Source organism: Cotesia glomerata, linkage group LG6 (genome assembly GCF_020080835.1).
Source record: "Cotesia glomerata isolate CgM1 linkage group LG6, MPM_Cglom_v2.3, whole genome shotgun sequence".
In the NCBI taxonomy this organism is placed as follows: Eukaryota; Metazoa; Arthropoda; class Insecta; order Hymenoptera; family Braconidae; genus Cotesia; species Cotesia glomerata.
In genome coordinates this window covers 21,491,819-21,518,750 of record NC_058163.1, presented here as the reverse complement: position 1 = coordinate 21,518,750, position 26,932 = coordinate 21,491,819, and the positions used below count along the sequence as shown (strand labels likewise).

Here is a 26,932-nt window from a genome sequence, read left to right as displayed (position 1 = left end):
GAAAAAATTTTCCAAATTGTTTATTTCTCCAATGATGGAAAAAAAAGTATCAGGATTTAAAAATAAAAATAAAATGGCAACCTCCGGTGAGCGGTTTTTATTTATTTAATCCATGAAAAATCTCGATCGGTGTTTGAATTCAATTCACGAACCGAGAGTAAAAAAATAAACCAGAAACTAAAAACCTGGAGCGGCAGGTTAACCATTGAGATTATTGTCGGAAATAATTTATAAACTTTACAAGGGATTCATTGATTTTTCCGCGCAGAGAGCAGAGACCCGAGATTTGTATAAGGAATTTATCTGCGAAGGATAATTTTTTCTACAGACGTGTGCATGCATGAGAGTATGCTAGTGAACACGGGAGTCGGCAATCTCCTGGTGAGCTCGTGACTCACCGCTTGAAGATCCGGGAGGATCCGGGAGGCTAACAATGAGCTTCCATGTTACCTTAGTTACATCGCTGGGAGGAAAAAGGAAAAGGAAAAAGGATAAGGAACCAAAAAAACCATATTATAATGTTTAATGTTGTTTGTTTTGTATATTTTGTTGTTTGAGTTTCTGTTTAAACTCGGGCTTAAAGAGAACGGGTTTTTTAGTTACGCTGTCTTTCTTTTTCTTTATCGCTGCGATTACATTTTTGTTGGAATAAAGAAACATTAATTTAGCGTTTGGGTCGGTGCTCCGACAAAATTCTCCATAATTACTGGTTATCAGTATGCAGCTGCTACTCCGGAATTTACCGGGCTTACTAAATATTAAACAACAAATACCGGTCAAACTCACCTGGAATAAAACTCATTTTTATATTAAAAACATATATTATTACTATCATTATTATTGTTAGTCTCATGTCTGCCCTAAACTCAAAGAGGGCCTCTTAATAACATATATGTCCTGTAATTACCGTCAATTATTTTGCTCGTGAAATTTCGAGCTCGAATCCTTTTTTGAGCGGACCTAATTTATTACTTTTAAATTGTTTAATTTTTTTGACAAAAAAAAAGATTTATTGCTCCTTAAATTTTTATTGTCTTTTTATTTGGAATGATAAATTATTGAAAAAAATTTGTGTTACTTTTTTTACATTGGCACAAAAGGAGAAACTAGGTGTCAAATTATCAGAGACACCTGATTAATTTTTTTTTTTTTAATTTTCTTTATAACTTATACAATTATTTAAAAAAAATTTTTTTATGATAAATTAATTTTTTATAAAAAAATATGCTGTCAATTTTAATAAATTTAACTACTAAAAAATTTTTATTTAAAAATAAAAAAAAAATTACTAATATTATTTTTATTGATCAATTTTTGTTTTTAATAAATTTTTAGTAAAACAATTTCTTAATATCTTTTACAATTATTTAAAAAAATTTTTTTACAATAAATTAATTTCTTATAAAAAAATATGTCGGTAATTTTAATAAATTTAACTACTAAAAATTTTAAATTTAAAAGTAAAAAGAAATTACTACTATTATTTTTACTGATCAATTTTTGTTTTTAATAAATTTTTGGTAAAAAATTCTCTTAATAGCTTTTACAATTATTTATAAAAATTTTTTTACAATAAATCAATTATTTATAAGAAAAATATGCCGGTAATTTTAATAAATTTAACTACTAAAAAATTTTAATTTAAAACTAAGAAAAAAAAATACTAATATTATTTTCAATGACGTATCATCACGTTCTTATATAAATTTCTTATTCTTATTAGTTTCTAAAATGAATCAGCCTGTAATGGAACGGACTGACGGTACAGTAATACATAATACAAGGATAAGAGTCGAGCGAAATGGAATTATTTTAGTTTCAGCATCAGCATTATAAGAAGCAATGTAAGGAGAGTAAGATACACACAATATATATAAATATAAATACAAATGTATAAAGAACACATTATGCAGAATGAGAAATGAGAAGATGAGTTTAGAGGCCACCTCGAGACAAGCATTACAATTCCGAATGCAATGAAGCTCAGACGAGTGTTTTGTTACTGGTTATTATCATTATTGTTGTTGATGCTGTTGTTTTTGTTGTTATGTATGGCAGGAAAGTATGTGTGCATTGTACGCAGCAACGCGGATATCAAGATCCTCAGTAAGAGAAACAATGGGCACCTTGATGACTTTGAAACTCGTGTATCGGATTCTAAACGTGCGTTTTCATTCTCTCCGAGTTGTAACTGCTATTCAAAGCTTCATTACTAACACTATTGGGTGTCGACTAATTATTTAGATGCAAATATTTTTAGCAATGAATGCGGACGTTTGTTTATTGTTTGCACGCCTATTCAATCATTTCTTCGATATGGAATTTGTGAAAGAGAGTGAATCATGATTGTTCATAAAATTGATTTATTGCAAAACCAAGGACAGATAAGCTCTTTAAATGATAAATTATGAAATCTATGACCATATCTGGTCATATCAGAAAATTTTTTTAAAGAAATAATACACTGATAGAATTTAGCCTATTTAATAAGATTTAGTAACAAATACTAAATGACAAACCTTTTATTACCAAATATTTAGTAATAGGTACTAAATCATTTATTAAAGCCCATTTAGTTCCGCCAAATAAATATTTAGTAGTATTTAACAAATGATTTATTGGTACTCAATAAATCGTTTATTGGTATCAAAGAAATTAATTTTTTATTTAATTTTAGCGTGTAACCTAACTTTTTAACTTAAAATAAATCAAAATAATTAAAATAAATAATTTTAAGTAAAAATATAAGGTATTTTAAAGAAAATAATCTCATTAAATTATATTTTTTTGTTTGAGACATTCATAAAATTGAAAATTAAACAAGTTTTTACCATATCAAAAATAGACAAATTGAAAAATGTAAACTAAACTCCACTGAGAAAAGACATAAATAGAAGCCATTTATTGGGAGTATGTGTGTTTTCAAAGGTTTGATAAATCTCCCAAAATCGAGCTGAATAAAATAATCTGAGTCAGCGAATATTTAGTACCTGTTACTAATTATTATTTGGTGAAAATAAATATTTACTTTCATGTAATAAGGCATTGTTCATATAAAGAAATCATTTATTAAACTGTAACAAAAATAATATAGATGGGTACAAAATATTTTTTTCTCCCAAATAAATGAATAAAAATTTTGTTACTAAATCAGTTTAGTACTCCGTACTAAATCCTTTTATCAGTGTATTAATAATAATGAAAATAAATCGAATAGTTGATAGTTTGAATCTTTATTTTTTAAATTCTTGCTAAAGTATTAAATATAGGGTAAAATGGATGAAGAGTATTAAATTTTTATTTTTTATAAAAAAAGTCTCTTATCTTTTTTTTTGCATCTTCAATATTTTAGCCACAAGGACTACTTTAAACTTTTGAAAATTACTGATGAGTTCTATAATTTTATTTTTGAATTTTAAAATTCAAATTTTAGAGAAAAGAATAAAGATAGAACAAAATTGATAAGGACTTTTTTTTTAGGAAATTAAACTTTCTATAAAAAAGGTCTTAAATAATTTTTTCTTATTTTGAATATTTGATCCAGAATTTTGAATTGAAACTTGAATAAATAAACTAGCTTTTTATTTTTTAATTATAATTTTTGATAGATTGATTTAGTAAAAAAAAATAAAATAAATAAGTTACATTCTCCCTTTGCTTAAAAAAAATACTTAAAACCAATTAGTCCTTAAAAAGTTTTCTTTGTTGAACAACTAAACGATTTTAGTTACAGCGAATAGTCGGGAGGGTGATCGGCGTGAGCAAAGATAATATTTGATTTTAGTCACTAAAATTTCAGCTGGGAATGTTTGTCTGAACGTAAATAGTCGAAATAAATAATGAAAGTGGAAATAAATGTATAAATATAATTGGAATAAAATCGATTAGGGAGTTATAACCCGCGGAATAGACAGACCTAGAGTAATTAGCAGAAGGTGACTAATTAAACGATAGTGGGAGGAGTTGCCGCGGCAACAGACCGTGTGACTATACATACATTGTAGATGTATATAGTCTTCGGATAGTGTCGGGTATATATCTGTATCTGTATAAACCGTTTTCGAGCGATAATACCGAACGTAGGCGTGTGTGTTTGTTTATCCATCCTCAAACATTTCGTGTCTGCGTGCAAAGTCAATCCATTACTACTTTTTATTATTTTTTTATCCATTCTCATTCTGTATGCTTTCCTTCTCTTCTATTTTATTCTATTCTTTTTACTTTTACTAGCTCATCCTTTTTACACCCCTCTTATCTCTCTCTTTCTCATTTAGTTTTCATTTAAACACCACTATCGCAAGATCACTTTTATTTGTCGATCGTAAACGTACGGTTAAATAAAATAACACCTTGTTTATCCATTTATTTATTTATTTAATAATTTATAAAGCTAATTTATCACCTCAATAAACAATAACAATATCCATCAATTCCGAACCAACGGAATCATTTTTTAACTTCCCGCTAAGAAAATCGAAGATTTTCAAAAATCGGGAAGTTATTGTTTTCACCCCGTTTCACAAAAATCGAGTTTTCATCAGATCTCGACGTTTGAAGATCACAGGAAGCTTCCCTGACTCGCGAGGTTGTCACGGTGTCTGTATGTATATATGTATGTATGTATGTGTGTGTGTGTATGTATGTGTGTGTGTGTGTGTGTGTGTGTGTGTGTGTGTGTGTGTGTGTGTGTGTGTAAAAGTATGTGAACCGCTTATAACTTTTGAACGGCGTGACCGATTTCATCGCGGTTGATGCCATTCGAAAGGGCTTGACCAAACTTAGATTTTGAAATCTATTTGGACCGATTCAGATCAATAGATTTTGAAAAATCTTCAAAAAACTGAAAAAAAAATTTTTTTCAAATGTGGTTTTTTTGGAATAACTTTTAAACGGCTTGATGGTTCAATTCCAAAAACTAATCAGCTCTTAACCTCAAAAAACCACGTCGATCGCCACCAGTCCGGTCAAAATCGGTTGATTCGTTCGAGAGATATCGTGAACGAAAGAAAACCGAAAAAAGTGTTTTTTCGGAATAACTCCGAAATTCCTAGCGCGATCAATTAAAAATTTAAGATTCTTTGTGAGGCTTGAAAAACTGTGTCGAATGCTGCCAACCGCGTGAAAATCGGTTTATTCATTCAAAAGTTATTGCGGTTTAAAAATTAAAAAAATAGTGTCTTATCAAATCCCTATCAGACTTTTGAGCTCGAAGAGCTCAAAAGCATAGGAAAGCAATCTTTTTGAGCTCGGAGAGCTCAAAATAACCCATAAATTGTATTTTTAAGCTCGAAGAGCTCAAAAACGTCATTGGTGCAATTTTAAGCGCCTAAGTATGGAATTAGCGGGAAGTTGCAGGGATGGCCTTCAGGGTCAACCGTTTTTCTAATTTTTTTCATATTTATTTACATCCAGAAAATTTAAAGACAAAAAGTTCAATTTTCAATATTTTATTCAATAATATTTATTACGTACATAATAATTTTTTAATAAAAATTTAATTAAAAGTTTTTGATTAAAAATTACTAAAGTTAAAAAAAAAAAAAACGACTCAGTACATAATTTTAAAAGTAAAAAATTCTGGCGAATAGTTTTATTAATATTTTAGCAAAAAAAAAATTTTATTGACAAAATTAAATATAAAAGTTAGTAAAAGGTATAGCTTGTACCTCAATATAATCATTTAAAAATATTTTACCTAGTGAACTAAATAAAACAAGTTACCAAAACTCAAAATTGTGTCACCATGTAAATTCAATGACTTTTGACAGAATTTCTGCTGATAAAACTTTAATTACTTTGGATCAATCACCTACTATCAGTAGAATGTTCGCGTCATACTACACTAACCAGTTTTCAAATTCTATACCACACAAATACCTATTCGAATGTAAACTGAGTGAGTATTTATGTAACGACACTAGCTTTCGGTCTTTTCATTGTCGCAGTCCCGTTTATTTCGATTTCCCACCCGTATTCGTATTAGCGGTACTATCCGTTATCGGCCATTACGCGCTCGACACGAAATGGCGCAGCCACCGAACAAAGGCCAAACAAGGTGTTTACACTCAAAGATTTTAGTACCCTTTCAATCACTATCGTAAAATTTGCAACAAAAATCTCCACGATTTTCCGCAAAATTCTAACAATGACAACTAGGTTGAAAAGAATTAACCCCTAAATCCGGCGTTTAACTCGACAATTCATTATTCAAATGACCCTCTTATTCACATCATTATTCGTATATAGAAGATGGCCGCGCTTTGCCAGCTTTGCCAGTACTTGGCTAGAGACACCGCCGTGACTCGGGATTATGATAATTCTCGGTTTGAAATAACGCAACACCAAAAATCGTTTGAATGGAGCTTAATGAAAAATCCAAATCTCTAAATCTCTGTGAAAAATAATAAAAGGCGGGTTTTATTATAAAAAAAGGAGCTTATGCAATTTAATATTCCAGTGCAGTGGCAGACTTGAATTCGTTTTCCTCGAGGGGTAATGGTCTGCTCTCTATTTGAGCTTGAAAAATACTCATCATCATCCACCAGCACCTTCGCCAGCTGCATAAGTACAACTACCACTACTATTACCACCACTACCATCATATATAAACATAAAAAGCACCCTCGACATAATCGCAGCCTTAAACTAGTGGCTGCGGCAACAACTTTTATTCTAACTCTTTCCATTCATCAGAGTATTTTTCTTTGAAATTTTAAATATTTTTTTATCATTTCTCGAGCATCTACATCGGCACCAGTAGGGACAGAGATGGGAGGTGAAACTGAGAGCGAGAACAAAGACAGAACAAATAAAAGAAGTACAGTAGTAAAAATATTCGTGTCCCCTAGCTGGCAGCTACTAGCTACTGAAATAGTTCCTTTCAACGACAACGTCCCGAGCCATCAGTCTTCCATTCTCAACGGACAGAAGAGACAGATATTTCCCCCGGAGGATGTCCACCAGCGTGTGCTCGATGCATATCTATCTCCGAGACTCGGATCTCAAAGTACGACCAGGAATCTCCGGGTTTTTCCTCACGTATCCTTTTCCCTTTTCCCTTTCAGGAGCCTTTTTTTTTATCTCTTATCACCGCGGCCCTTCCTCGGTCATTTTTTGGCGAGCCGGCTTTTTTTAGCATACAAGACACACAATGCTCTGCTGGATAGTGTCGGTGAGCGTCGAGCTTTTTGATTTTTCATCGAAATTGTGAAACTCGGGCGGCGTGAAGATTGCCGGGATTCTCTTGAGAGTGGTCGATCGATCATCAAAGCACGTGGACGCAATATCGAGGAGTTGAGATGTGATGCTACCAGGATTGCTTCTGCTTCTAGTTCTGCTTTGCCCCTATTTGCTTCGGGGAGCATTAGAGCAGCTTCTTTATATAACTACATGGAGGAGAGCGTCATGGCGAAACAAGTTAAAATTCCATCGAGTCTCATATCTACGATGAGTTCTATCCCACTTTCTGAGATCACTTTCTGAATACTTTCATCCCCTTTGCACTTTTATTACGTGTCCAATAGACACGACACGATTGTCTATCAGATACATTCGAGATACCATTTTTTTAATTTGATCTGAGATTTGATGTAAAGCCCACGGAATTGGATTTTTTATGGGTTGTATTAAGGTTAAGGATTTTTTATTTATAATTTTGATTTTTTTTTTAATTCTTATTATGACATTAGAAATTTAGAAATTTATTTTTGACGAAATTTTTAGAGCTACATAATAAAAAAAACGCTATTCGGCCACACTCGAAATGGAAGGTAGATTTCACAGAATGAAATTCTTGACAAAATAACATACATAAGTCGGTTGTACTACAAATTTCCTGAAAATGGTTTAATTGCACTCTTAAATTTGATAAAATAACTAAAAATAGTTAAAAAATCAGTGTTGTAAACGTCAAATTAAAGGTTATTTCATGAGCTATCACATGAATTTTTCAAAAATTAGCTATATCTTTTCAATAAAAAGTTATACATCAATAAAGTGACCGAAAACGTGATTTTCACTATTTTGAAAATTATAAATAGCCGCCATTTCTAAACTAATTGATCGATTTTGCTCATCCTCGAACTCGTTAAAGATAATTACCCAAAGAATATGTGTACTAAGTTTTATTTAGATCCGTTGAAAATTATAGACGCTATCGTGTCCACAAGCCGCGTTATATTATATATATATAAATGTATAAACCTTTGAACCAATGCTAATTTTGAGCCTTACTCGACTACATAAGAGATAAAATGACAAAATTTTGTGTGAATTCCGAAACAAGGGCCAATGCAATAGATATAGATTTCTACGAAATCTACCTAAAAATAAATAGGTTTAAGAAAATTTATCATTCAAAAATTTCCAACTCAGTTAATATAAAAAATTGAATAAATTTATAAAAAGATGAATTAAAAAATTTATCGACAAAATGATAATAAATAAAGCGTGTAATTATAATCACAATTATAATTATCACCCAAAGAAAAAAATCTTGTTAATTCTTACCCGAACTTTTATTATTTTCTTAATTAAAAAATAAAAGCTTTTTTTTTTTAATCTCAAGGTGGGACGTTGCAATTAGTGATAAGAGCATTTAATTAATTCAGTATCGCACATAAATCTCTATGAGAACTTTCAAACATACCATCCAGTAAAAGACAAAAAAAGCCACACATTATTCTTAATTATCTTTCTCTCAATTTCATTTTTTTTTTAACCAAGTAAATAAAATTTTCATATGACTATTAAAAGTCTTGAAAAAAATACTAAAAAATTCATTCCCATCAATAACATCCACACTTTTATCTAAAACTTTAACGACAAAAAACCTCCATCAAACCGTGTCATCAGTACTAAAAAAATTTTTTTACTCGTTAAATTACAACCCCTTGTTCTAAAAATAATAACTCCCAAAAATAAGTATCCTCGACCCTTGATAATTGATATTTCCCGAGCACGCACCAATTACCCAATTATAATTGCCGAAAAATAATTTAATCCCTTGGCAGAACAAACCAAACCATAAAATTGTCTCTAATCATCCCTCCCGGGATAATTATTATTACTTATCCCAACTCCCAGATCCTTTTCTTTCATACCTGACAGTATTTTAGGGCCAGCCTTGAAGCATTCATTCGGGAGAAATTCGTCATGTATCACGCAATGCTTTCCTTTTATTCGGTCTTTTCCCTCAAAGACCGCTTCTCCGTCCCGGAGTGATCGCAGCGTGAGCTTCAAGAATTTATATCGCGATTCGTAACAATACCAGACAGGAGAATGTCAAAATACTGTATAACATATAACATATTATATAAGTGCTTTTCTCCCTATTCGTACTCGTATGCTGTAAGGCACTGCTCCATCCTTCCATCATCTCTGCATATGCTTCTGTATTCTGTATGTTCCATCCTTACGTATATATACATATATATACGTACATATATGAACACCATAAAGAAGAATATTATATATCACTCTATAAATAATAAATAGATATACTGACTATACTGTGTATATTTTTTTGCAGGATGCAGGAACGAGTGTATTGGATAGTAGGGAAGACCCTGCTGCTTTTGCTGCTATTGCCCATTTTACCCTCAGCTAACGGTGAGTCATTTTTTGCTGTGTACATATACTGGATTCTAGATACATAATAGGGGAAGAGAAGAGAAGCGAGGGAGGGGAAGGGGAATAGTCAAACTAACTCCACCTAACACATATGAGATAGCAGATAGGAGTCGGGGAGGTCGCGACCCCTCGGCGATACTAATACCAGTGTGGAAGCATGTAGCACGGGGGTTGTCAAGGACCGACCGTGGTCGCGTTGCCTCGCAAACACACAACACCGCCACGGGGGCCAAATTTTGGGGGTTGCGGGCTACAACTAGACATAGACGAGCTAACCGAGGGTATTGCTATCTGGTTTTAGCGAGGTAGTTTCTCGACTATGGCGGATATGTTGCCAGGATATATAGATGTACAGAGGAGGGCTGTCATCACCGGTTTATGCTAGCCACGTGGTCGCTTCCAAACATTCCGGGGAAATTAGAGCTTTGTTTTTCGGTTATTAAATTCTTTGGTTTTCGGAAATGGTTTATTCATTTTGCGAACTTTGGGACTGAAATTTAGGAGGGGGTAAGGAATTTTGAAAGTTTAGAAAAAATTGTTAATTTATTTTTGATAGTTGATTTCTTAAAATGGTTAATTTTTGGAGGAAGAGATTTTTTTTCGTGATTAAAAAGGGAAATTTTAAAAATGAAAAAGTGTTCTTTTTAATTTTGTAGTTAATCTAGGGATTTTGATTTTTTTAATTTGAAAAATTAATAATTTAAAATTAAAACTTATATTTTAATAAATAATTTTACTTTCATAAAGTATAAATACTTCATTTTATAAAAAGTTTATTTTTTTTTGCATATATAACTCAAATTTATGATAAATACAACAAATTATTATCAAATAGCAAATAGCAAGTAGACAATTTACTATGAATTACCACTTCCTGATACCTCGTAATACTAAATGAGAGTAGGGGAGCACAGGAAAGTGAGTGCAAAAGTTTAAAATTTTGGTTATTAAATTCTTTAGTTTTCGGAAATGGTTTATTCATTTCGCGAACTTTGGGATTGAAATTTAGGAGGGGGATAAGGAATTTTGAGAGGTTATAAAAAATTATTAGTCCTTTACAGTCAGAGGATCTTGAAACGTCTACGTGTGAAAGTAATGGAGAGAACGCAAATCCGTAGTTAGACCCAAGAGTGCACAGAAAAAAAAAATGTTCTTGAATCAAGTATATAATTTTGAAGAACTTGATATTTTTGACTTGAGTAGAAAAATTCTTGATTTAAAGAAATTTTTTTGATTTAAAGAAATTTTACTTGATTCAAGAATTTTTTGTCTTGATTCAAGACAATTACCCGCTTCAAAGTTATATTCTTGGTTCAAGAATTTTTCTCTTGAATCAAGTTAATTTTTTTTTCAGTGTGGGGTTTCAAGGTCAGACTTTAAAGGGTTAGTTTATTTTTAATAGTTACTTTTTTAAAATGGTTACTTTTTGAGTAAGAAATTTTTTTAGTGATTAAAAAGGGAAATTTTAACAATGAAAAAGTGTTCTTTTAAATTTTATAGTCAATTTGGGGATTTTGATTTTTTTAATTTGGAAAAATTAATAATTTAAAATTAAAATCTACATTTTAATATATAATTTTACTTGAATAAAGTATAAATTCTACATTTTAATAAATAATTTTATTTTATTAAAGTATATATTAGCTTTATAATGGAAGACACAGCGATAAGGTTTAATAATGAGTGAGAGTTTATTAACTGTTGATTACAATAGTATGAATAATATAAAATGATTGAGAATAAGTAATGTAAATTATGGGTCACAATGTTATTACTAGGGAGGGATCCTTGGGACTGACTGTATTAGCAGTGGTCCTCTAGCTTGGGTCCGATAGGGTCATAAACCCCTTCCACAATGCTATGTACAGTATGACCTGTGACTGTCACTGTGGGGGTGGATGCCAGTATCGTTGCTATTCCAACAGTATAAATACTTCATTTTATAAAATTTTCTTGATTTAAGTCAATTTTATTTCATTCAAGAATTTTTTATCTTAATTAAAAACTCTTAAAAATAATTTTTTTTAAACATATTTTCTGAATTTTTCGTAAATCCTTAAAAAAAAAAAATTTTCATTAAATTTTAATACTCACTGCTTCAAAAAGCCAAAATTTGCCTAATTTAGTTTAAAAAAAAAAGAGAGGAGATTAAATAGAGAATCTTAGGATTTATTTCTCTAGCAGCGTAGATAGGAGAGACAGAATTTGGTTGAATGGTATTTATTTAACCTTTTTTATTTACACCGGGTGGTTTGAAGAGTGAGGGGGGGGGGGAGTAGGGTGAGTGCGGCTGTTTGGTGGGTGTTGTCGGTCCTGTAACCACAAGAGACACGTGCAGCCCTCATCCTCATCCGAACAGAACCTCTTATCTCATCCGCTTTCTTTCAGACCGCAGCACTCCGCCCGCTTAGCCCAAGATTTCATTCATTTCGCTCCTCCATTCACACGTCCATTCATTTCGGCTGTGCACTTACCTGTCTCGGAGGTTTTATTAAATTCACTGTCGAGTGCTATCTTTACTTTACTTTATACCCGCTTGCTTTTTTTACTTCCTGTGATTCTGGATTAATTTTTAATATGTTCGGTTCAATTTTCTAAATTTCACTTTGGGAAAATTAAATTTGACTTTATCCTGCATTGAGAGGACAAGTACTGCTTTTAATAAAATTTTCTTGACACATATAATAATAAGATAATTTTTATAATTATTAAGAATATATTTTTTTCTCCAAAGGATCCCTCGAATTAATCAAAATAATTTTAATCTAACTTAAAATTATTTATTTTAATAAATTTTTGATCCAAGAATTTTTTTTCTAGATAATAAATTTTCTTTCTCTCAGTATATGTAGCTTTTTTTGTCGTACGATATCTTTAGAACGAATCAACCTATCAAGACCTGCCTCGACACTGTTCAAAAAGATCTATTGAGACTTAGATCTGATTAGATTTCGGAGTCAATCAGTCTAGTCGTTTCAAAGATATAAAAAAAAATGATATTTTTTTATAGTTTTTTTAAGATAACTTTGAAATTATTCACCCAAACCACTTAAAACCTTGTATACACTATTTCTGTATCAAAAACTGCGTTGAATGTCGTCAACAAAATCAAAATCCAATCATCCGTTCAAAAATTAACGTAGTTTCATGGTTTTCTAAATGCATGGAAAAAATAGGTAGTGAAATTTATAGAAAAGTTTGTAAAATTTACAAAATTCTATCTACACGGAGAGAAAAATATGGAAATTATTCCTATAATTTTGATGAAATGTTTTCCTATACCATTTTAGGAGCGATTACTTAAATTATGGGAATTGTACCTATAATTTTTGGGAAATGTTACTATAATTATGGGAATGGTTCCTATAATTATAGGAACGACACCTATAATTATAACTGTAATATCGGCATGATTCCCATAATATATAGGAATGATGTGTAATAATATTGAGATATTTAACAATAAAACTCAAGTTATTTGCGACTTCAATGACCACTTTGAAGCATTTGAAATTATTAGTAATTTCGATAATTTTACTTGCTTCCCAATAACATCATTTTAAATATGTAAAGTAAGTAATATTGTTCATATAAACAATAAAAGTCACACTGATAGAAGGATTTCTTAGTATTTAACAAGATTTCTTTGTATTTAAGAAATCATTTCTTAAACATCATTTTTTAGTATTTAAAAAATATTTCTTAATATTTAAGAAATATTTCTTAAATACAAAGAAATATTTTTTAAATACTAAGAAATGATGTTTAAGAAATGATTTCTTAAATACAAAGAAATATTCTTAAATGTTAAGAAATCCTTCTATCAGTGCACATACCCAAAAAGTGGATTCAATAAATATTTAACGTGTGTATTGTAAATAAATAATTTGTTTTAAAAATAAAATGAAATTGTAAAAATAAACAATGAATTTCCATATCTGCTTTGCTTCTCTAATTGTATAGTGAGAAAATATCCCTTTTATTAGAGAAAGTTTAGAATTGCTACAATATTTTTCAATATTACCTAACACAATAATAACTGAGTTGGAATAAACAATTTAAGATTAAGTACACACGTGAATAAAAATTATGAAAAAGAAATCTTTTCACTCTAGTGAAAGATCAATTTTTATTTACAAAAAAAAATTTATTAGCAAAAAAATATATAATAATTACTTTATATTTTTGAAGTGATTGCTTCATTATTATGAACATAAACATTTTTCTATTATTACGTGCGTCATTCCCATAATAATATAGGGACCATTCCTATAATATTATAGGAACCATTCCCATAATATATTGAAGCTATTCCATTATTGTATAGAAACGTTTCCAATAAACTATGGGTATGGTTCCCATAATGAGCATAGGATTGATACCTATAATGATCATTTTATTTTAAGAACCATTCCCATAATTTTTGAAAAGGTTCCTATAAATTTCTCTCCGTGTATAAGTCGATTTATGTAATATTCAGAGAACTCAATATATTATTTTTACTTGTTAAATCCTATTATTATAAATCTGTAAATTTAACATATTGAGTCTGTAATTATAGCATAACTTTTTCTGTAATTATTACTAAAAATTTATCGTAATGAATTAAAAAACATCACTCGAGTCAGCATAATTGCTAAGTAATTTTTATAACCTTTTTAAATTTTTTCAAAAATTTTAATTTTTCTGAATCTTTACAGCGTACTTCTCTAGACCAATTATTTTTTTATAAACTGTAAAAAAAATTATTTATCCACATAAAATGAAAATTTTATGGGTAAAACACCCCATTAGTGGCGGGGACTTGATTACTGACACTTTCTTTGATTTTTGTACTTATTCAATTGATGAAACATTAATTTCAATAATGAACATATTATTTCTAATCTTTAAGACCTTTAGATCAAAAAAATTTTTAATTTTTATTCCAAGTAGAACATTTTTTCATTGAAAGAAAAAGTGCCACTAATAGGGGTTAAAAATGCCACTAATCGGGTCTTTTACCTTATTTACTATAAACAGATTATTATTTACATTTTTAATAGATAATCAAACTTAATTTTAATTCAAGGAAGTTACTCTGCAACGATAACATAATACTCTTGAAGATTTCGCAGAATTTATCTGTAAATTTTACTAAAAAATCTGTAGTTTTCATATAATTTCACCTGTAAAAATTACTCATTTTTTCTATAAATTTTACAGAGTCGTTTTTTCCGTGTGGCTGTTCTGAAATAAATTTTTGATAAGTTTTAAAAATTACATTCAATCTTTAAAATACATTAATAATTTTTTAAACTCAAAATAATTTTCTTGGATCAAGATTTCCAAAAAAAAAAAAAAAAAAAAATAAATTACAACTCCACGTAGCTGCCCCATTTCTCACAAGAAAATATGACTAAAAAGCAGATAGAGAGTTTTTAACCAGCATTGTTGTTATCTTTATAAAATTTGTTTGACAGAGAACAAATCGCGGGTGTTTATGGTTGACATTGCAGACTAGACATAGACACAAATACACAAATCGGGCGGTTTAGTTCTTGGGGTTAAAATGGTGGGAGGAGATTATGGGCTATCTCCATTGTACACTCAGTGTTTTTTATTTTTATTCCCTGTCGTGGGGTCGCCCTCGGAGGCTTTCAGGCAAATAAGGGCATAAAAGTGACGCAAGGCTGAGGGAGCAGTTCTCCAGCCCGAAAATCCTAGTGTCAGAGCCATCACCAGCTCGCTATCAGCCCCAAAAGGGTCACAAAATAACCTAGAATAATCGGTGTGCAGTTATTCGATCTCTGTTTTCTGTTATCCCCGAAATGTATCAGCCTCCATCTTTCTTCATCAGCATCGTCTCACTTCTCACTTATCATTTCTCACCCCTTAACCCTCGTGCACTTTTATACTCAACCAAACGCGACCCTTTCTCTCCTTCTGGGTCTTCTTTTTGTTCGCTGGTCGTTTTATTTATTTTTTATATTCTTTGCTCTCTCATCCCCATCCCTTGTGGGGCACGATACCGCTGTCTAGCACGATCTACTTATCTCCGTGAAAGGAGAGCACCGATAACTTTAAACGAGAACAAAAACCGGAAACCAATAACGTAAATCTTGAGGCCAATAGCTTGTAGTTACGGTTACGGGGGTGACCTACTATGAGATATATATATTTTATATATATACCGTGATTCTTAGTCGACATGAAAATGTTTCCAGAGGTAATAGTTGTACTACTCAATGCTCAATGCTGTATAATAATAAAATACTCAATAGTTGTACTCTATTCACATCGATTTGGTCTTTGTTGCCCAATCATATTCAATATTTCATCGTATTCATAAATATATATTGTTATTTTTATTTACAGGATCTTAACTTTTATTTAAGGGACAAAACACTAAATAAAACGGATATTCCCTCCTGTACCTTTTTTTTTTAGTCGAACGTTTTTTATTTTTAGTTCGAATTATTTTTTATTAAGAAAAATTTTTTTCTTTAGTTATTTTTAGTGAGAAAATTTCGTAAAAAAATTGATTATTTATTTTTAAATAAATTTAAGGAGATCCAAGTACCCTCCTAGTGTAAAGAATGTCTATAAAAAAATAATAGGTAGAAATACTTTTGTTATGCATCTTAAATTTAATTTTTAAATTAATTAATTAAATTTTTGAGGTAATTTTCGAAAAATTTACTCATTAAATAATTATTAACATTTAATTGACTGATAAAAAATATAGCACTCTGAATTACCGGTATACACTTGACAACACCGCAAGAGTTCCCTAACCTTCAAATTTATTTATGTTTACTGTCTAACTAAAATGACTAAGATCTTCTAGCATTTAAAAAACCGCGGTTACTTATGCGCCGAGTAATTGCGGTGTTGCCAAGTCAAATACAAGACTTTAAGGAACGGAAGTTCCTTGTGATTTTTCATAAAAAATATAAAATAAATCTCCGTAATACGTTCGGAAAGCTACTTTTTTATTGTTTTAATCGAAAGCTTATTATTTTTTCAATCAAATTCAATGAAAATAAAATTTTTTTTAAATCGTTAATTGCATTAAATTCTTAACCAAATAAACAGCTGGTGGAATCTCCATTTGCCTACATGTATAAGTTACAATTTTCAAACCTACTGTTTTTTAATTTTTTTATTAATTATTAAGCTGTAGATTGAATTTACAAATTTTAAAGAAGTTTTTAAAATTTGACTACTTTGCGTGGATCTCCTTAAGGGCGAAAAAAATTGTCATATTAAAAATACATTTAAAATTTTTTGCGGTCGAAAGTTTACAATTAAAAATGTATTTTTTTAAATTAAAATTATTTTAAAGAGTTTTAAGTAATTTTTTAAAATAATTATTAACAATTTCAAAAAAATTTAACTTGAACAATTCTAAAAAAAAAAAAAAAAAAGTTCTTTTTAGTCAGTTAAATATTTATCTCTTGAAAAACTCTCAAAATCAAGTGCGTAAAAAAAAAAAAATAATACACCAGTTAACTTTCACCAGCGAAGCGTAAAAGGCCAATAATTTTGAGTTATTAATTAAACACTGATAATTGAAACGAATTTATTAAAATTAATTGGATGAGTACTTAAGAATTTAAAAAGACGAAAGAGAACAATATCGCTAGTCAAAAACAAAAAAAAACAATCAGAGTACAGAGAGAAGAGAAGAGAAAAGCACAAAATCGGTTCGTCGCGTTAACAGTGAAGATAATGATAACAATAACCGTGAGCGTATTTACTGAGGCAAATTAATAACAGGTAATACTTTGTTGGATGCAGCAGCGCCAGTAGCTATGGAAGTATTAGCAGAGCAACCGGTACTATATTTCAATGAATCGTTTATTGCAATCGTATTTCCTCTCTGTATAATATTGCACATCTACAGAGATATCTACATCTCTGTAGCACATAATACACCGTAGGATTGAATTAAACACGAGGAACACACAAAGTTCACCAGTAGTAGTGCCACAGTAGTTACATATTACATTATATTACATTATGTTGTGTTCATGGGCTCATATGTGTACACTGTGCATGTATGGATAATAAGTGCAGCGCGGAATGAACGAATAGAAGGCCGAGGGGCATATGGCTATAGTGGGTTCTGCACAGCGGCTTCTTTGTGCTCCTGTTAGATGGACAATGCCTTTGAACTGCATAACAACTCAACCGATTAAATATAAATTACTCTTTCACATAACTCACTTTTTCTTTTATTTTTATTCCACACGCGTCCGAATGCTGCAAACCTAATTACTATTTTATTCATGCTATTATTAACTCCCTTATTTATTGCTCGTTAGATTACTTCATTATTTACGAGTTTGCGCTCTAATTTCCACTAAAAACACTCAGCGTAGTTGGAAATTATATAAAAAAAATTTTTTTGGCTGTTTGAGGTGTGCAATTTTGTAACTGGAGGTCCAGAGTTCGAATCCTTGCTGATTTTTTTTTTTTTTTTAAATAAAACTAATCTAATTATTTTATACAATAAACTTTTACTTCAATTTTCAATAAAAAATGAATTTTAATTATAAACTTTTGTAATTAATTTTTATTAAGCTTATGGATAAATAATTTTATTCATTTGCATTACATTAAACTTTGGGATTAAATTAGTTTTACAACAAAGTTGTAACTTATTGTAACCAAAGGTCATAAGTTCAAATCCTGTTGAGATTAATTTTTTTTTTTTACAATAAAATTTTCCATTTTTTTTTCCAAAAATCAAATTTTAATTATTCAAAATTTTTCTACCGTAAAAAAATTCCGAAATCTCATTAAATATTTAAATCGTCAAACTAAAAAATAAAACAAATTGAAAAATAAAAATCTATCGCGTTGCTTTTGTATAGATTTCATTTAATTATTTTTAATGACAAAAAAAATAAAGTTTGATTTTTTTATTTGCCTTTTCATGCATACTCTCATAGACAACTCGTTAAAAATTGCCGGTTGATTGCTTTATCCCGTGATTTTTCCCAGCTACCTCAGAGTTTCCCGGAAATGAATGAGGATGCAAGAGGGAGCGGGAAAGCCTCTCGGGAAATTTGGATCCTATGCTTCCGCCGGAAACTAGAGAATTGCCATGGAAATTGTGATTATCCTTTACAGAGTAAAAAAAAAAAACATTTTTGTTTTCAAAACAAACTGAAAATAATTATAAATAACAGATTGTTGCCGCGTCTCGCATTTTTCTTTTATTATTTTTCCAAGTCTTTCGTTCCATTAATTTTAAATACTGAATATTGAAGTTCTCCGGCTGGTTCTCTTTACTGCAAACATGAGTAATGCTCTAAATAGTTAATTAGTTTGTTGAATAAACTAGATATTGCAGCAGACGATTCTGGGCTTCCAGCATCAATTTGTTGTTGTTGTTGTTGTACACCTACACCCACACCTGTCTGCTTACCCGCGGCATGAATAATATACAATGACAAAGACGAATAAGATTGTTTTATTATTAAAAGTACGCACGTCAGAATAATTAAACATATCAGTTCGGACTTTTGATCTAACATTTCGCTTCTTTTAGATTTTTTTATTCCCTCTGTGAATATCAAAGTTTATATTGATAAAAAAGCTTTTATATAAATTTATATTTAATAATACTTTTCCGTCTTAATATTTCTCTTATAAAGTTCCGTTTTGATTTAAAATTTATTTCTTTTACTCGGTGGGACAACATAAATATTCGATTAATTTTATCTTTTGAGTTTAAGAAATATTTTTAATATTGATCATTTAATGGAAAATATTTTTCAAGCTATTTAAAAGAAAGAGAAATTTTAAATTTGTCAAATGTGAGAAAAAAATTTTTTTATTTTTAAAAATTAATATTTAATTTATCAGAAAATATTAAAAATTAAAATTAGTTGATTATTTATGATAAAAAAGTATTTTTGATATTAATTCATGACATTTTGCTTCGTCAATTTTTTTTTGTGTAGAAAAATGATTTAAAGAGATCCACGCGAAGTAGTCAAATTTTGAAAACTTCCTGAAAATTTGTAAATTCAATCTACGTAGCCTAATAATTAATAAAAAAATTAAAAAACAGTAAGTTTCCGGGATATTTAATGAAATAATTAGGTTTGAAAATTGTAATTTTTACATGTAGGTAAATGAAGATTCCACCAGCTGTGAATTTGGTTAAGAATTTAATGCAATTAACGATTTAAAAAAAATTTTATTTTCATTGAATTTGATTGAAAAAATAATAAGCTTTCGATTAAAACAATAAAAAAGTAGCTTCCCGAACGTATTACGGAGATTTATTTTATATTTTTTATGAAAAATCACTCGGAACTTTCGTTCTTTAAAGTCTTGTATTTGACTTGGCAACACCGCTTGCGCAATTACTCGGCGCATAAGTAACCGCGGTTTTTTAAATGCTAGAAGATCTTAGTCATTTTAGTTAGACAGTAAACATAAATAAATTTGAAGGTTAGGGAACTCTTGCGGTGTTGTCAAGTGTATACCGGTAATTCAGAGTGCTATATTTTTTATTAGACAATTAAATGTTAATAATTATTTAAGGAGTAAACTTTTCGGAAATTTCCTCAAAAATATTATAAATTAATTCAAAAATTGATTTTAAGGTGCATAACAAAAGTATTTTTACGTATTATTTTTTTATAGATATTATTTACACTAGGAGGGTACTTGGATCTCCTTAAAAAAAAAAATATTTTAGTAAATTTTTTCCATAAATCAATTAAAACTTCAATTTAACCCAAAAATACCTTTTTTAATTGATTAAAAAACAAAATTAATTATTTTCCCAGCAAAAGCATTCTAAAAATGTATAACAGAACAGAGGGTTGATTGTTCCGTAGGTTGATTAAGAACAAAGCAATTGACTTATCTAAGCAGTCTCGATCCATACAGACATATAAATTTAGTGATAATAATACGGAGAGAAATCAATTTCAGTGTAAATTCTGTTTGAATTAGCATTTTCGTTGTCTTGTCCATCATTCCCAAGTCGTCTCTCATTTCCACATGGATCGGTTGCTTTTCCGTTACGTGTACAGTGTTCTCACCAGCGACTTCAACATCCACATCCACATATACCTTTCTACCTGCATGTACTTGGAACATGGCACAGAGAATAGTGGAATAGTGGAAGATGGCGGGTATGGGGTGATATTAGCGATTCTGTCGACGTCCCAGCGGCCCTTGTGTTCGTCCTAGCATCCCCACATCCACGTCCATTCCTTCTTCCAGCATGCTATCCCAGAGGCATCTCACGGCTCCGCTCTCCACCGGGTACTTTTTTATTCTTTGCCTCATTTTTTACCCCGCCTTTTTTTCGACACCTTACATATCACATGAACTCAAAAAAGTGCATACGTAGTGAGTGTCGGAAAAATGAGCCAGATGACTCATATATCCTAGTTTAAAGTCTGGCGAAGCTCGGGTAAACCGAGTGAAAGTACGCCAACACACCAGGATTTATTTTTTAGGTGAAATATTTTTAAAATATTGTAATGGCCAAGGGGAAATTATATTTCCGGTGGGGGGTTAATTTTATCGGGGTAATGGACCGAGAAAGAACTCTTCTGATCCGATTGTCTGGATGTGGAACGAAGAATGCATAATATGGATGGAGGACTACTATAAGACACGTGTCTCCTCGGTGATGTCAAATATATGCGCCGGAGATATATAGGTTATATATTGTGTATCGTATATTGTTCGGTTATAAATGAATGTACAGTGTCCTATGATGCGGATGATAGGGGGATGAAAGGTCAACTGTATATACACACCCGAGACACCCTATTAAAATCTGTACTTAGTCTTCTCATTGTCAGGGAATGTCATTAGAACTACACAGGATTTCCTGAGATTGTATTCACTTGTCTGCCAAATGAATTATCGTCCTTTACCTCAATGACAATTAATTATCTCCATATATATTATTGTATGCCTCTATTTGGATATTAATTTGTAAATGGAATTTGCTCCGTCTCATATGTCTTCTCAAATTTGTATAAGCGTTTTTCTTTGTGTAGAAAAAAAGATAAATATCTTGATCCAAAAATTATTATCTTGATATTAAACGTTTTGATTCAAAATTTCCAAATGATTAATTTACGTTTAAATATTTTTTAATGAATGTTTTATATTTTTCCATAAACATTAAATATTTCGGACTAAGAAATAAATCTCTCTTATACAAGAGATTTATTTAACTTACTCAAAAACTAAAAAATTGAACGCTTAAAGATGATGTTCTTGGCTTTAGACAATCTGACAGTAACGCCGCTTTAAGATATTAATAATATTAATATATTTATTTAGCTATTTTTGTTTTGCAAATAGTTTTATACAGTTCATTAAAAAATATTTTAGTTTCGTCATTTGCACCTCACATAAGGTAAAAGCCCCAATTATTGTCGGGGGTCTAAATATTGACACCCTAAATTATTTTTAAATATATTAAATTATCTGTAATGAGAATAACGATCAAATAAATTTTTATTAAATTCTAATTAAAAAATTGAAAAAAATCACATTCAGTTCAAAATATTAAATATTAATTATTAAAAAAAAATAAAGTTAGCACCAGTTCATCAAATCAGCTTACGAGCGTCTATTTTCTTAACAACTTTGGTTAGAAAAGCATTTTTTTTAACTGCCGAGTTTAAATTAATTTTTTCATGTAATTATATGATCTATTTTTTTAATTAACAATATATGAAATATTTATAAAATTAAATAATCGAAATTAATTGTATGCTTTATGATATTTAAATAATGGGAGTCAATAACTAGTTCATAATTTTCATGGTGAATCCCATATTGACAGCCAGTCGACAGCGCTATGACGCCTTTTTTTTTTAAGTATAAAATACGTTATATATGCGATTATATTCAAGGCTTTTAACTGTCAAATAACTCGGCGTGTTTTAGTGTTAAATAAGTTTTTAAATAAATTGTTATATTTTTCATAATAATTATTCATTCATAGAAATTATTATTAATTAACTTTAATAATATTGATTACTTTATATCAAGTTTTTGATAAATAACAATATAACCAAATGATTCGACGCATGCGCAGTAGGGGCGTCAATAATTGGGGTTACGGTACGTCAATAATTAGATCAATCAGTTTTTTAACCCGTCAATAATTGGTGTATCCAGATCATATATTTAATTATTTAAAATTAATTAGTAAATATCACTGATTATCATTTAAAAAAAAGAAATTGATTAGTTAAAACATTACTGAAGACATTACCACAAACAAAATTCATCGATATTTATATTTGATTGCTTAAAAAAAATGAAATCATAACTTTGTCTCTTATAGCGTCAATAATTGGGGCTTTTACCTTACTACCTATTTTTACCGTACTATCTATTTAAAATTTATTTACATTTTATCATTTAATTTCACAAAGTATTTTACATTTTCTTTGATGTATATTTTCAATAACAATTTAAAAATTTTAATTCTAGTTTCTTCTCTTATTTCCGCGGGAATTTTATTATATCAAACTAAATCCCTGTACACTGAAAAAAAAGTTTTCTACGCTTCAGGATACAGTATCATTACTGTCACTATACGCATGTTACGAAACACTGGATCGCTATGGTGACTATCCGTTTTGCTAATTTAGCGATCTATTGAATACACCTAGCGGTGACGGAGAAACTGACTTTGCATAATTTATTATTGATGTTTCAAATAATGATTTATATGATCGAAGCCAAATTTTAAATATTTTATCCAGTAATAATAATTACGACAATAATCACCATGTACTTAATAATTGTCGATAAACAATGACAAATGAGGTTAGGAACTTACACCGAAGACACTGGCGCTTCGAGGTTAGATCGCGACCGTCAGAATCCGTTCCCTGATTATAGCGATATGCCGTTCACGATACAACGGATAGTGAAGCGTAGAAAACTTTTTTTTCAGTGTATGTTATAGTTTTTTCTGCTGTAACTGTTTTTGTTTGTTTTTTATTTTAATTTGAGTATTTCTGGTATTATAATGAGTTGTACTAAAATCGAATTAATCATATAAGTATTGAGGTGACTAACAAAATCACATATTACTAATATATCACATATCCTGCATCGCTAGCTAACTTAGTTGCAAAATGGCGTTCAATTAAGTCCACAATTACTCAAATTTTTTTCTTACAAATTTTTTACTTTTTCTTTTTTTATTTTTATTTTTTGTTTACCTACTCGAGTAATTATAAAGGGATTGATGCAATCCGAATATGTTATCTAATTTTTTTTTGGTTATCTTGTCATTACAAAAATAATTTTAAGAACAATTACTTTGTAAAGATCATTAACCCTGTTAATGGCTACGGCTGTTGGGTTTAGTTGTTTATAAATAAATAAATAAATAAATATCAACGAATTCAGCATGAGCTCGCTTACGCTGTGATGGCTAAGTGGTGTCACTCTTTCTTAATAGCTTGGTCCGGTCAGGGTTCGAGTCCGTTTTCGAGCGTATTTTATATTATTTTTAGTTTCTTAAAAAATAAATATTCTCAAGTCTCGAAAATTAATTTTATTGAGTTAAGTATTTACTTCTTGAGCTTAGAGAATTATTTATTAAATTTCCAAGTTTTGTACCTTTCAATAAAAATCTCTATTGGCTTAATTTTAAAACAAATTATTTTCCAATAAAAAAAATTTTCTTAGTTGAACTTTTTTTTTAATCCTATTAATTTTAAAAAATTTATTGAATTAAAAAAAAGATCTTTCTTAATCCAAGGCTGAAATTTTTAAAGACCAAAATTTTCTTATGGCTCTAAAAATTTTATTTGATTTATTTAATTCAAAAGTTTTTAAAAAAAAAGTTAAATGACGACTCGACATTAAATAATCGCGGGTATTTATCATCTTACATCTTCTACGAACATGCCCACAACTAATGAGATAATTACTCGCAATTCAAAAAGACAAAGACCACCCTCTGCGTGCGAGCGGTTCTTCACAGATGATCTTAACAACTCCTTAGTTGGTTTAGTTGCTCTTTTGTTCCCGGTTTAATTTATTTTTTAAAAGGTTTACTCGGTATTCGTAAGGGATTTAGTTAAACAGAGATGAGTTTATCGTCATCGTCTTATTCCTTTATCGTTTAGTTTAAGTTTGTCTTTTGTCTTTTGTCTTGGGCTCAATCGAGAGAACCAACAGCTAACTCGGTTACACGCCTATCAGGCTAATCAGCCTTGTTTAGTTTTTATTTTCTCTTCCTCGTGGTTTAGTTAGAGTCAATGCGCAAATTAAACTCTACGAAATATCAACACGGATAAGAGATTTATGGCTGCCTAGATCGACCCAATGACTACAAAGATATATCTGCAATAATAGTAGAGTATTGAAATCTTCTGTATGCTATCTATTGTCATATATTCACTCAACTGCAAACATACTGTACTACAGATGATTTATTTTTATGTCGTGTGTGTTTGACAGATTCGTGAGAATATCTATCTTGTAATCTTAATATTTATTTTTATAATAAAAATAATAATAACAATAAATTTAAAAAATTGATAGTTACACGAGACTAGAATCTTTATTTTTGAAATTCTTCCTTAAGGATTAAAGATAAGATAAAATTGATAAAAAATTGTACAAAATTTTTTTGTACAATAATTGAATCCTTTATAAAAAACGGTCTGATATAATTTTTTCATACCTTCAATATTTGATACAAAATTTTAAGTTGAAACTTGAATAAATAAACTAGTTTATTTATTAATAATCTGTATTATTAAGAGAATAAGCAAAATTTTGTGGCCAGTATATTCATATAATCAAATGCGTTTTTATGGTTAAATTTGGTATCATTGGAAGAATTTTTAACTTGAATTTGTGCCTTTTCAAGATTTCATATCATTCTCATCGATAGTCAATTTATCTCTAAATACATAATTAAGAAATGACCTTGCAATGAAAAAAAATTTTTTTTCCACCTAGAATACTAAATTTTTTACTCGAGTTTTCTTGATATAAAAAAACTGGTATTCTTAACCTTAAAATACCACGCTTTATTTATAAGGCTAGTTTTTTGACAGTGAGAAAACGGTATTCTTATAGTTAAAAAACTTTCGTATTTTAACCATAAGAATACCAGTTTTTTAACCATAAGGAAACATTTCCTTGGTAGAAAAAAACTTTTTTCAGTGTGTATCTCGTGAACTATTGACATTTTTAAAGATATAAGCTCATCTTGATGTTACACTCATTAAGACCTTTCATTTGAGTACCCACATCAATTTTTCATATATTTATATATTATATATATATTTATATATAAAAAATATATCAAAACGCATGTGGGTACTCAAATAAAAGCTCTTGATGAGTGTAACATCGGGATGAGCTGATATCGTTAAAAATGACAATAATTAAGAGATGACCTTGTATCTTGACAACTATTGACATTTTTAAAGATATAAGCTCATCTTGATGTTACATTCATTAAGACCTTTCATTTGAGTACCCACATCAATTTTTCATATATTTATATATATATATATATATATATATATATATATATATATATATATATATATATATATATATATATATATATATATATATATATATATATATATATGTATATATGAAAAATATATCAAAAATGCATGGGGGTACTCAAATGAAAGCTTTTGATGAGTGTAACATCAGGATGAGCTTATATTGTTAAAAATGTCTATAATTAAGAAATGGGCTTGTATCTTGTGAACTATTGACATTTTTAAAGATATAAGCTCATCCTGATGTTACATTCATCGAGACCTTTCATTTGAGTACCCACATCAATTTTTCATATATTTATATGTATTATATGTATGTATATATGAAAAATATATCAAAAGTGCATGTGGGTATTCAAATGAAAGCTCTTGATGAGTGTAACATCGAGATGAGCTTATATATTTAAAAACGTCAATAGTTAAAAAAGTACAGTACAATTTAACAAAAGTCATTATTTAATAATGCAAAATTTTATTTGTTTATAGTTAACAAGTCACGGCAGTTAGATAGTGACTGAAAAGTTACTAGTAATTTAAAAAAAAAAATAATTTAGCTTAAAAAATTTTTTTAAATAATTCTTCCTATAAAATAATAAAAAAATCCTTTTCGCAATCGTCAGTCTTTACTTCTCCCTTCAAATCAAATAAACCAATAAAAAATGTTTGTTAATAAAAAGACTATTCATCGTGGAGTAAAAAAGTGCAAAGTAAAAGCGAGAAAACAAATATAATAAAATAAAATAAAAGTTCCTTTTGAAAGGTAT

At 29.5% G+C, this 26,932-nt stretch overlaps 1 protein-coding gene across 1 annotated transcript in view; it reads left to right on the top strand.

Moving 5' to 3' along the window:
• The window catches only part of LOC123267828, a 278,164-nt gene that overhangs the window by 19,427 nt on the left and 231,805 nt on the right, over positions 1-26,932 (top strand). The window contains exon 2 of the mRNA XM_044732689.1: positions 9,530-9,609. Within this exon, the coding sequence (XP_044588624.1) occupies positions 9,531-9,609 (79 nt within the window). The 5' untranslated portion in view covers position 9,530. The remainder of the gene's footprint in view (positions 1-9,529; positions 9,610-26,932) is intronic.